Raw genomic sequence first — 13,028 nt, 5'->3', positions numbered from 1 at the left:
CATCTATTGCTTCTCCACCTCATCGGTGCGATAAATCTTTCTTCCTCTGCGAATGGCAACTGTCTTCTCCACTACCACTCTGCACCAACATTCGTTCCCTTCCGTTGTGGCGTCCTGGCACTGCCCCACCTTTCCTCCTTTGCTGTAGCCTTCTTCTCTATTGTGGCATCATTGCAGCTTTCTCCTTTTTTGCAGCTTCCTCGTATGCTGTACCTCTATTGCAGCTTTCTCCTTTTTTGCAGCTTCCTCATATGCTGTACCTCTATTACAACTTCCTCCTCTACTGCAGCTTATTCCTCTACTACATTATTGCTATAGCTTTTTCTATTACTGCAGCTTTCTCCTCCACTGCAGCCAGCCGTTGCCGTCGTAGTCGCAACAACAACAGTGATCTGCTCTTGTCCTACTCACGAAGCCTCTGGCTCGTAAATCATTATTTGCATCGATTCGAGAACCATCTTACGGGGGGAACGATAGAAGATAAGATTTCCCTAACTATATGAGAAAATCTCTCTCTATTGAGAAAAATCCTCTCTCCTAATCTATATAAATAGGAGAGGGACATGTTAATGTATTCAAGCTAAAGTTACTTAAATAAAGCTTCTTCTTCAATAATTGTTTTTATTTCTTTTTATTTTTATTAATTATATTTTTCACTTATTACATATCTGGACTATATAAAATTTTTGTATGATTACATACATCGATCTATTTGTTTTATTTATTTAATTACTTATTAATTTAAATCAAAAAAATATTTATTTTTAAATAAATTATATAAAATATTAGAAGGATAAATTCATCACATGATATTCAATTCAATGAACTTTTGAGATATAATTTTATCAAATAATACTTATGTCAATAGAGATTTAAGATTTAAATTTTATTTATTATTTATCCAACATTCAAAATACTTCATGATTTGCATACTCAACTAAGTATCTTTCTCAAACGCATATTAAAAATATAAATGCATCCGCACTTCGATGAGGAAGTCAGGCAGTCCACCACCGGCCAAGCTTCTCCCAAGTGTACACGTGGTTGGCGTACATGGAAGTCCTTTCGGCTTGGACAGACGCTGCGACAAAGGCACTTGACGACCCTCCACCCTCCACAGTCAAAACTTCTGCTCTCTGTGTCCATATATAACGATACGTGGCACACAAAGGCTTCAAGTGCTGATCCTATTCAGGTCGGCACATACGATACATTCTTACGTACACACACCACACGCGCAACTCCAGAAAGCCGTATGTCGTTATGGTGTGGTAGGTGTTGACATTAAATGTGTACGTACACTGTTAAGAAAATGACAACAAAAAGTAGAAGCCAGTTTAGTAAGTGATGAAATATTTATTTATACGATATCTCAAGGCAACGCTTGAGATATTTCTTCTTTTAAAGGCCACCGCATCTCCAGAATTAGTTCCGCTACGATGAAATCCATCTCCTTCGAAATCCGTATTGGCAAAAATCTCTTCACCGAGCTGAATCCAAAAGACTTGTGTTGATGGGGTCGAGGAGTCAAAGCTCACGTCATCGTTTTTGGTCGCCTTCTGAGAGGAATTCCCATTCACTCGCTCGGCAAATCCATGATTGCTTATGAACGGTTTTGCCGCAACTCGGTCCTCACCAGTTGAGCGGTCATCCCATCTCGATCCCGTGATGTATGCGTTCGACGTCCCGTAGCTTTCTACAATTCCGAATAGTCGAGAAGATACGTCGCCGTCGCCGTCGCCGCGTTTCATCAAACGAACCCTTCCTTCTAGGGTATCAAGTGGAAGAAGCAAGAGACCGAGGAGGATTGTGTTGCTCTCACCGGATCGTGGCATGGGAGGTTTTCACGCGATGGTGGCGTTGGGGGATTAGGACGCATCTCCTTCCACAGCGACGACCTCCGCTTCGCTTTCGCTGACTTTGTCTGGCTCTGTGAACGCGTTCGCCCAGGCAGCAATTGCAGCGAGGAGGAGTCGCGCAGTGAACAGCGCAAACGAGTGGAGAGGCAGAATTCGTCGCGTCCCATCGTAATAATATGACCAGTGAATGCGCCGCTCAAGGATGTTGGTTTGTGTGAACCTACAAGAAAAATGAATTAGTCAAAGCTGGTTTTTTTGTCAAACGAATACAAAAAAACCATGAGAAAAGAGAATCCAATCATTTTATTGGAGCTTAAAAAAAGGAATTTTGGAAAATTAGCTAACCGATTAGTTGATAATTTTTTTTGGGTACTTATGTGGTATTTTTATAATCCTTAATATTATTTACCGTTTAAGGGGCCCAGTACTGGCCCATCAAATAGAATAAAGGCGGCCTGGCTATCGAAGTATCCGTTTGCCGACCGCGATGGTGTGTGACTCGCTCCACCATCAAGGTGTTCGACGTCGCGTCTCCTGGGACTCCCTCAGCATGCGGAACATCCTTCCTCAGGTCCGGGATGTTGCCTCCTCGAACACCTTTCTCCACGGGCGAGACCGAGGAACTCTTCTCCAAGATGCCCCAGAAGAGCCCCGTCTCGTGGAATGCCATCGCGTCAGTGTGGAAACAAGCCGCCGATATGGCCTTGGTGGAGTACACCATCATGGATCGGCTGACGAGGACCGCGTCCCTTGGATTCTACTAGGGCGGGAGTTTGATCGACGCGATGCCATGCCCGAGATTCAGTTTCTGGAGTGACTCGCTCAGGGGTTGTATGTCGAGAATAACCCATCGTGTGACGGGCTGAAGCTTTTCCCCAAGATGGCGGGAACCCTTAATGGTTGGATAACCAATTCATCCACCGTCAACAGCGCCCTGCTTGGGTGCAGCAATCCAGCAGGCCTTTTCGTCGGGCAAGCAGATTTATTGAGGTTAGATAGTCTTTGATCCTCCACTAGAGGAATTGTCGTGTCACCAACCGGTACGACTTAAGAGCCATCTTAGTGCTGAACATCAAATTCACAGAATAACCCTGAACAATCACAGGCATAATACAAATAGATTAGACACACATTACCATGGAATGCCTACTAAAAAAAAGGGAGCCACAGCAGATCATGATTTAAAAGACAATTTTAGTAATAATAGTAACAAGAGATGAGTAACATTTTCAGTTCTCTCTTGCATGTATTGTTACCGATGAAGTATACAAAAGTCAAAACTTCTCATAATCGTCTCCATTTATCTCATGTTCATCTCCAAGATTCTTTTTGCATGGCCAGATGAGGATCCATCATAACAACTTAGACAATGGCAAACTTAAAAAGCAACTCATCCAATTCAACGTCAATCTGATGGGCCAATGAGGAGTGGTATTCAAGGCAATGCAAGTGGAATAGTAGCTCTTAAGAGAATGAACCTGACCCCATCATTGATTTGGTTCTCCATTTTATCAATCTGCATGTAACTAGCATCACTATCTATCAGCATTATACAATATAATATGACAAATTGTATGCAAAATTTGAGGAAATTAGCACATGATTTGGTTCTCCATTTTATCAATCTGCATGTAACTAGCATCACTATCTATCAGCATTATACAATATAATATGACAAATTGTATGCAAAATTTGAGGAAATTAGCACATGTTTATTGACCACCAAAGAAAAACAGAAGCATAACCCACACATGGTTAAATCTGGTAAGAAAAGATGCTGCTTTTGGTTGGTGCAAATTCATGCTCATACAACAAACATACCAGTTTCATGCTCATACAAACTCATGGTGAATCCTTGCTCACTTCAGGATGTGGTTCTTGAGATTGGTTGTCACCATGTTGGTCCTCGGAGAATCCAAAACCCTGGAACATGTCCTGCGCATCGACCACTCACAAAGTTCAAATTTAGCTGCCAAGGAGCAAGAGGCCTTTTCATCAAAGACATTTTATAGAAAAGCTTCATTATCATGGAAGCAAGAAAGATTATTCAAATATCAAATTAGCTGACAAATGCATGCTCCCCTGAGAGACCCACTAACTCATGCATGATTATTCAACATCATCCATATGGGCACTGCTTAGAACATGGAGATAACATTTTAAACCATCTGTAAGATCACAAAGTGTCATGTATGCATCATATGAGATGGCATGTGGACAGCCACACATGTATCTATCATATGGTGAGAATACTTGACACTTACAGGTTATTCACATCACATAATGCACACTGATGAATTGTGGCTATTTATTATCTAAACCTTTGTCAGTTGCAGAGGCAAAGTTACGTCACATCAGAATGAAGATTAGATGCCAACATCAAACAGGTCAATTATCGAAAGCTCCAAAACCTGTATGACCAATTTTTAAATAAAGGGGTCGCTTTGCAAATGGTCAACGGTCAGGGTGTAGGTTCATTTTACGCTTAAAGCATTGCATAGAATTTGTGCACCTTCAATCTCTAGTCACTATGTTATCTTGATGCAAAGTCCATGGACAGCCAATTTCCAGAACCAAACATGTTTTACAGGCAGATGAAAGAATAACAATAATATGGCCAAATACTTAAGAATGTTTTGCTGTCATGAACTAATCACTAACCTCTGCATCATTGACTGCAAAGGCCACACAATAGTGCTCCTGGAAGGTGACAAGAATAGAACTTGTTCAGAAGATATTAATCAGATTGCTAGGTTGCCAATTGCCAGTAGTTAGGATAAACATTTCAGGCTTTAAATTTATGCCGTTAGATGAAAATCATACTTGCCTGCATCATGTACCATTCTTCAAATTCATCAAATAACTCAAGCCGTTCAATCCTGCATTAACATAGAAGCATTACAAAAACGCTGAACCCAACAGAGAGTTCTATTATGATGAAACATAAAAGTGGATAAAACGATCTACGAAGGTAATCTTCAATATGCAATAGGGCATATTATGCATGGAAGAGCAGGTAAGTAACAAATTAAAATCAATACTCCAGATCAATATGTATCAGCATCATAATCTACCTGCGTCTTTCTTGGATGTCAATAAATTCATTATATATCCTAAGCATGTCCCATGCAACAGCTCTCTGAAAGCACCAAATGTTGTTGGAAGTCAGAACGATGGAATCAATACAGGCCAATGACTGAAAAAATGTTACAAACCTTCCATCCATGATCCATAAAGAGTTTTTCCTTTGATTGCAACTTGGGTGTAGCATTTATTCCCAAAAGAGGGCAGCCTCGACTCTTCATTAAAAAAAAAAATGTACCAGTTGGCACTGGCTAAGAGTTCCAGAATTTCTTATTTATGTACCATGAAAGTTAATGTGCACGCAGAAAAGGGATGATGAGAACAATCGACAAAAACTTCAAAATTACATAACTATATCTCTTTCAACAACCAAAGCTGATCAACAACATACACAAATGAGACATGTGTGTCAAATTATCTTAAGTCAGCTTAGCCAAAACAGATCCTATAAAATACTACAGTTGAATTTGTAATGATGTGTAATTTGCCAGATAAAATACATGGCATATAATCCAGAAAAAAAATCAGAAAATTTACAAAGAATAGCAGTATTACCTCAAGGTTTTTGATCATTTGTTCTCCAAAAGCATCATCAGGATGGATCTGAGAAGAAATCAGTGACAAACTTGAATGCCAATTGATCTAGAATATGTAAAGTAGAGCTGAGAACATACAACTATATGCAAAAGACCTGTTCATATAAAAAAAATACTGCAGTTGGGAATGTTTTCGAAGCCCATCTGACGATACCACATGTTGAATCTGGATCCAGGTATATCAAGACACACTCTGCAATTATAAATGTTGGCAGGCTGATGACAACATCAGAAAGAACCAGTTTAATTTAATATTGATGTCTAGGATTCTAAGCGAGAAATAAATTGGTAACTTGAAAGTCCAGCTATTTAAACGGATTGATCGTGCTAATTTTTGAGAACAATGATCCTAGAATTTGATTTTTGATCTATGCCTCATGTGGTTGACGAACAAGCATAGAATGCCAAGCAATGTATCATATAACTTCTGCCACATCAGTAATGATAATCAAAGCAAAGCTTCTGCAGAAATAAAGTTTTGAACACCCCTACATGTGGAACAACACCCTTTTCAAAAAGAAAAGAGAAAAGAAAACATACACACATACACAAAGACATGAAAAGGAACAAAAAGAAGTCCATTTTTTTGTAGTTAAATTAATTATTGCTGCAGAAGGGCACAATGTGCATCAGTGGTAATTAAGAAAAAAATATCGCCACAACATAGCTAACAAACCAATGTTTCGATAACATGGACACAAGATTCTAATAAAGATGTATATCCAAGTGTCTGATTTGGCAGTGATACAAAATGAAAAATGCAGGGACACATAATAAAAGAATAATTAAAGAAAAAAACTGGTGCTTATCATGTAATGTTGTAAATATGTAACATATTAGAAGTTCATAAGAAGTCTTATTATCAAAACATGTACTTCCTATATCGTCATATTATTTGGTGTCATATGATTAATCTGTCTGATAAGTGTCTGGCTTAAATTGACACAATCGTCCATGTAACACTATCTAAATTTAGCATATGTTTGAAATCCACAGAAGAGAGAATGGAAAAACAAAAAGAAATATGGAGAGACATACCTAGGATCCAATTGGGCTCGGTGCATCACATCATCTAGAGTTTGGATATTTCGTATATCAGCGGGAAGTAGCTTGTAATGGTTGCCAAGAACCTCACCTCTTTCTGAAAAAAAAAAAAGCCCAATTATGAACAGAGAATTATAGAAAAGATTTTTCTTTAGATAAATAAAATCCTAGTATAAAGAAACTTTACACTAACTTATGCAGCTCTTGTAAAAAAAAATGAAGAAAGCTGACAGCCTGACACCATAAAAGGTTTATCCTCTAAAACATGCAACCACTTGCATTTAATTGGTATTCACATAGAGTAGCCTTCATAAACATATTGGTACAAAAAGAACAGAGGACATTATAATGTTTCTTTGGCTTTTTCCAAAGATACTCAACTTCCATTTTTGTGAGTTTAGGAAAAAGAAATTTAATGAATTGGTAAAAGCTGCAAAACATATAAAGTTGATCGCAACTATCCACTATAGTGTTATTCAGTTTTATCAGTGTGCAAAACATCTGCATGGATGGTGCCCTACTGGTACTCTTCTGGTTAAAACATTGCTGTAATCTGTTTACGTGTGCATTTTTTTATGTATACAATATAAGGCTGATTATACACATTATGGAAGCATTTATTACTTGGTTGACTTAGCTCGTTCCCTATTGTTATCATTTTACCTACCACAAAGAAATCATGAGTGGTAGGACTGTGATCCTAGAACTCCACCCAACCATGAAAAATCGGCTACATAACAGTTTTTGGTTAAATACAGTTTGCTTAAAATCCACTTGTGATCATTGCCACTAAAATAATTTATTAGTTTAGTTGCCGTTTGTTGACAATGTTTTATTTGCCCATATATGTATGTTTTCTTTTGTGTAAATAAGACAACAAGTCTTGGTGGAATGGTTAAATTGCTCCTCTATGACCTAAGTGATCAGGTTTGAGTCACAGAAACAACCTTTCTACTTGTAGGAGTAAGACCTACTCGTAGCAGTTAGACTGTGTATACTGATCTTCTCTGGATCCTACATTGACAGTGACCTCATAAACTCCATTCACTCTTCATCTTGTGTAAATTCATAATCAAAAACAAAATCCACCCACGGAGGTCCCACTAGGGAACAAGTCATGACACTAATAATCAATTGTTTACGACCGCTTGACTATCAACATCCATGTTATAGAAAACTTTGTGTCAAAAAAACGCCGAGGTCCCAAAATGCTTGAGATGCTAGGTGCTCATCCGAGCGAAACGAGACACTCTAAAATATTAAAAATATAAAAAACATATAATATAATTGATAAGTATGATTATATTTTAAATAAACAAAGATTAACAATGTTAAATCTAAATAGCATATCATCAATCTATTAAATAGAGATTACTTTGTATAGGTTAACAATCTACTATTAATAGTATATTATTTACTGTTAACACTAGTTAGAGGGGAGCAAAGAACTGTTAACAATAGTAGAGAGGGATAAAAGTGTAATCGACAGTGGAAAGTGGGGAAGGAGAAGGCTCTGCGGATGACAACAACAGCGGTAGAGGATTCAGTTTAAGATAGCCACGACAATGGAGGAAGTTGTGAACAGTAGCAACAGCAATGGCGAAAGCTCCAGAGGGCGTTTGTCGGTGGCGGAGGAAGCTGCGGTCCTCTCCTTCGACAGTGGAAGGAACTGCACACAGAGCTACAACGGAAGGAAGCTATGGGCTCTTGCTAGGCCATCAGACTTGTCCATCGACGACAGAGGAAGGCTTGGTCTGCTAAAGAGGCAATAACAGAAAGCGTCGGTGGCGGAGGCAGAAGCAGCACTAAGGTTGGCTTGGGGTCGCGCAAGCGTGCAAGGGGTGGCTTTTGTGAGTAAGAAACTGGTTAGTTGGTTCAATCGAATCAACTAACCACTGTTGAACCGAACCAGACTTAAAAGTCTAGGTCAGTTGCTTTATTTGAATCAGACGCTTGCCCGAGGTGCTCGACACCTGGGTTTGGGCGAGCGCCCAGGTGGCACCTCATAGAAGCACGCCGCTTGATCCACCCATGAGGCGCTCATGCCTCGCCTTGCCTCGCCCGAGCACCTAGGCGTGCACTTGGGCGCTTATTTAAATCACTGTTATGCACATTCAACTTCTCACATGAGAATAATAAAATTTTACAATAAATAATAATTCACGTTGCAACCTAATGAACTTGCTTGTCTTCTAGTTCTACATTGATACCCTTCCCCAGCCTCACAGAAAACAAATACTTTCCAGTTTTCTTCTTTACCAGAGCCTTCTAACATTAGCAAAACAATAGCAACTCTTTCCGAAAAGTAAAAGCCAAGCATATGTAGATGGACTTCATGACACTCTTCTCTGCATACCCAATGTGACACAAAAGGAATTACAACTGTTAAAGGAATAACATGTTGCAAATGAAAAGATAATATTCCATTTAGCTACTGACCAAAGGTAATTTACCTATATAAATAGAAGCTTCAGGCCCAATCTTGTCCCTTAGTTGACTGTAATGATTTATGATAGCTGCCTTCTTACTGGTGACCTGATGCATAATTAATTACAAAAGTCAAATGATCTCTTTTTCAAGCTGGTGTGATATTTATAACAAGCTGATAAGATGATGAAAGCTTAAAGAAAATAAAATCAAACAAAAAATACTAAATAAAAGCTGGAGAGGATGCTACAGAAAAGCTAGACACCCTGCACCTTATTAAATGACAGTATGGCATATAAGTGAACTACCACATTATCTACAAAATATTGTAAATGCACAAAATAACACACCTCCTTAAAATCCAGCTCAACATACAGATATGGTGCAATCCCTTCATCCTGTAAAAAATAGAACATATAAAATCAAACCAAAAACATAAATGTAGACATGGCTGATAGTCCAAGCAAGATGAGAGAATCTAGAAAGCAAGTCTGAGAATCCAATATACTGAATTTGAATTGAACTGTGCCATACCACAAGTACAATGATGTATAGATACTACAGGATACCAAATTATTTGATAAAAAAAAGCAATATGCATTTTCCTTGATGTTGAATAAACAAGGAATTGCTCTCATGATAGATCAATAAAATCAACCTAACTGTCTGGGGAAAAAAATTTCATCACATACTAGCAACTGGAAATAGGTTGTATCAAAGCCAGCCCCGAGAGAAAGTATCTGTTTCTTTGTCTGATTTTTGTCATCTGTCTTTCTCTCAGATTTGAGAAACTGAAGAAGAAGCTTTCGAAGAGCAGCCCAACGAGCATAGTATCCTTCAAATGCCAGTGGCAGTACCATCAGAAAACAGCATCAAAAGTTAAAAAGGAAAAATCAGAGGTAAAGAAAGAATTAAAACAATTCTGGTGGCAGCTAAACCAACCACGATTGATTATGGGTGCTCTCCTTACAGGTCTTCTAACAAATAGCTGGACATATTCATCCTTCATATATCCTTTTTTTACACAAGACCTGCAGAAACATTGGCATTTAATTAATGCAAGTCATCTCTACAATTCTTTATTTACAATAAGATATATATCATATCCCTGAACAGACTACAGTACCTATCATTGCTAAGGACCAAAATTAAAAAGGCATAAGCTAGCATTAACACACACAAAAAGAGTGCAGTTTACATTATGTAGGCTAACATCATGGATAGACAACATTACTATGTTGGTTTGTCAAGGAAAATTTTATATTTAAGTCTAACATAATTTTTCCACTAGGATAACATGGTGTTATTTTAAGAATTGGAAAAAATCTAGAGTGTCATCTACATAGAGTAGAGTAGCTATTGCTAATTACTGTCAGTTATCTTATTCTTATCTAGGCAAGTTGGTAAAGCTACTGACTTCTTGGGCTGCTTAGTTTAAGGGATTGGATAGGTTTTTGGTAGATTCTCAACAGGTTTCCTATTTAAGGTGAGACTCGTTTGCTGGTAACCACTGAAATGATAGGCCAACTCTAATTACCACTGCACAAAAAGAAAAAAGAGAAGAGAGGGTCAAGCCATGATATCATTGACCAGTACTCTTCAAGCTTATAAAGCTTCAAATTACGTAAAATATAAAATTAGAGAATTCTTTTATATTTTCCCTGTCTGTATTTGCAAAAGATGGCATGGATGGTACATGCCGCTGCTGATCCGTTCTAAATGGCATATACATTGATGATGAGGCGTCGACACCAGCACATGAGAGATCATCATATAATTATTGTGTTATTTCGCTATGATATAAGCCTTCAAGCATCCCTGCACCAAATCGAGCAAGGGATTGTGAAGCCTTGAACCCTCCAAGCCCTCTCACCTGAGTTCAACTCTACCTCAATAGCAACACTTCCACAAGACTGATGCCTATTTCAAGCATATCCAACTTCATCATCCACTCCAACGCTTGATCCTGGTCATTTCTCAGCATATTCCATCCTACAACCCTGCAGATCTCATCCCAAGCATATCGAAACTCTTGTATCAAGACAAGTGTCATTAGGTTGCAAAAAGGCAATTCCAGCTAGTATTTTTCTTCAGTCTAACCTAAGTATGGTCATGTTATCTCAATGATGTGCTCAAGATTAAATATATAACAAACCTAGCTCTAGCTATTAACTCATATGCCACAAAATATGGTTGATAGTTTGTTTTGGAAAATTCACATCCTCTACAAAGGGAAACTTAGACGACATATCATCCAGAAGAAATGATTTGTTGTTCTGTTCCTCACAACCACAGAATCCTTTTATGGTCCTGGCAAGAATTCTTCATCACAAAGTTTTTCAGTTGTAGCAATAAGACCATTCAGAATTCTTCACCAGTACTAAGTCACTTTGTCTTCCCAACTAGGCCAAGAATAGAGTATGACTCCAAACTATAGGAGCTGGCTACCTAGATCCGTATTGTGGGTCGATTACACTTTGTGAAATGCCATCTCTTACAGAATAAACTCTTTCAAAGAAAATTGTAAGCCACAAAGGAAAAGAGAAAAAAAAAAGAAGTCCTAGCAATGCACTAGACAAGCCTGGAAGATCAGCATATAGAATCTGCACGCTCTGATACCCAAGCATAACAATAACACAACATCATATAACACAGATAAGCCCTTTTTAGCCATTTCCAACCTGTAAACGAGGTCCTTCTTCTCACATGGACTTGTATCTTCCCTCAAGCTACATGAGGGGAAGATATGAGAGCCCACCTAGCTACAGGAGAGGGAGGGAGCAGCACTGAGAGGAAGTGACCTATTTTATCACTTTCCTTCATAAAAGTAAACCATAAAACTGTATTTAAATGACAAACAGCAAAAAAAACCAGACTCACGCCTTTACTTGTGGATACGCACAGGAACGATATCATGCAACTAGCTAAACTTATTAAGTACTTGGTTGAAGATAAGCGTGGTAAGAGAGCCTTGCGAAAGAAATGTAAGATTGGCTAATCAGTGCTAGGATCAATCATGCCCAACGCTAATCGCATTTTCGGGGAAAAAATCCCAGTCAGAAATCTTCCGTAAATGGTCTGAATTCGCAGAAGCCATCGAAATCCATCGCAATCGACGAAATCAGGAACAACCGATCACAGAAAACTAGGGTTGGATGTAAATAAAATATCAGGTAAAGTTCTAGAACCGCGAAAAGCAATTCAAGTCTACAAAATTAGGTCAAGAATTACAACAATTCCACAATCGATCCACCAATTAGCAATCATCTATGTACACACTGTATAAATCCGTGTCGCATCAGATCGTGGTTCCTCTAAAAAGAAACCGAGCGAGAACCAGTGACCTTGACACAAACAAAGCTTAGGATCGAGCAAATCCTCATCGGCATCACGGGTTAGGTTTTCTTTTTTCATTGCACCTCATCCAAGAGAGGGAGAGAGAGAGAGAGAGAGAGAGAGAGAGAGAGAGAGAGAGAGTAAAGTTACGCACAGCTTACTGGCGGCAGCGTCATCGTTGGTGGCTTGAACGGCGGCGGTGTTGCTGCTGCCGCCGCCGCTGCTGTGGGGATCGCCCCCACGCCCACGGCTTCTGTCCATCAGCCTCTCGCCTCACCTCAGGCTTTGGTGTCTTCCCCTCTCGGAGGTGCGGTCTGAATTCGAATACAAGATTCGTCGTGCAGAACGAACCCGTTTTATTTATCGAGTGGGTCGTTTTATCCCGTAATTGAATTGGATTATATTTATATTATTCTTATTACTATTATCTATTATGAAAAATTATATTAATTTTCCTCTTTAAGATTGTGATATTTATCCCTTTTAAAATTCAAACCTATTGACAGTTATAATGATGTAAATAAGTAACGATGTATTTAAATTTTCTACATTTTTAACTAACTATTAGTGACCGTGGTGAAAACCACAGCGCTGCCAAGAGCCTATGCAAAACACTATGTAGCTAAAACGAACAACTAAAGAAACATATATATACTTCCCACGTATTATTTCTTTTTTTTTC

At 38.6% G+C, this 13,028-nt stretch overlaps 1 protein-coding gene across 7 annotated transcripts; it reads right to left on the bottom strand.

Annotated features, from left to right (window-relative positions):
- Positions 1-3,009: 3,009 nt before the first annotated feature.
- Positions 3,010-12,689, bottom strand: LOC103992952 (leucine carboxyl methyltransferase 1 homolog). 7 transcript variants are annotated; one of them, XR_001976932.2, is made up of 14 exons: positions 12,501-12,689; positions 9,953-10,041; positions 9,703-9,845; positions 9,361-9,408; positions 9,037-9,118; positions 6,578-6,680; positions 5,635-5,755; positions 5,499-5,546; positions 5,075-5,158; positions 4,934-4,998; positions 4,687-4,738; positions 4,521-4,559; positions 3,681-3,828; positions 3,010-3,385 (listed from the first exon to the last, which is right to left on the bottom strand). XR_001976932.2 is itself a non-coding variant. In XM_009412894.3 (14 exons), exons 1-13 carry the CDS (start codon positions 12,605-12,607, stop codon positions 3,702-3,704), a joined length of 1,074 nt encoding a protein of 357 aa, XP_009411169.2. In that variant the 5' UTR covers positions 12,608-12,688; the 3' UTR covers positions 3,010-3,385; positions 3,681-3,701. The 7 variants fall into 7 exon arrangements, 4 of the variants coding, with proteins under 4 accessions (XP_009411169.2, XP_009411161.2, XP_009411175.2 ...); XR_672311.3 differs by having other exon boundaries at positions 3,010-3,375; XM_009412894.3 differs by having other exon boundaries at positions 3,681-3,794; positions 12,501-12,688.
- Positions 12,690-13,028: the final 339 nt, after the last annotated feature.

The sequence above is a fragment of the Musa acuminata genome, chromosome BXJ2-1, assembly GCF_036884655.1.
Source record: "Musa acuminata AAA Group cultivar baxijiao chromosome BXJ2-1, Cavendish_Baxijiao_AAA, whole genome shotgun sequence".
Taxonomy (NCBI): domain Eukaryota; kingdom Viridiplantae; phylum Streptophyta; class Magnoliopsida; order Zingiberales; family Musaceae; genus Musa; species Musa acuminata.
Note: the sequence above shows the minus strand (reverse complement) of the source record. Positions and strands in the feature narration are given on the sequence as shown.

Coding starts and splice junctions, on each gene's coding strand:
- LOC103992952 (XM_009412894.3), bottom strand. CDS start 12,607: ATGGACAGAAGCCGTGGGCGTGGGGGCGATCCCCACAGCAGCGGCGGC. Junction 10,042..12,500: donor GACGCTGCCGCCAGTAAGCT/GTGCGTAACTTT, acceptor ATGTTTCTGCAG/GTCTTGTGTAAAAAAAGGAT. Junction 5,159..5,498: donor AAATGATCAAAAACCTTGAG/GTAATACTGCTA, acceptor TTTTTAATGAAG/AGTCGAGGCTGCCCTCTTTT.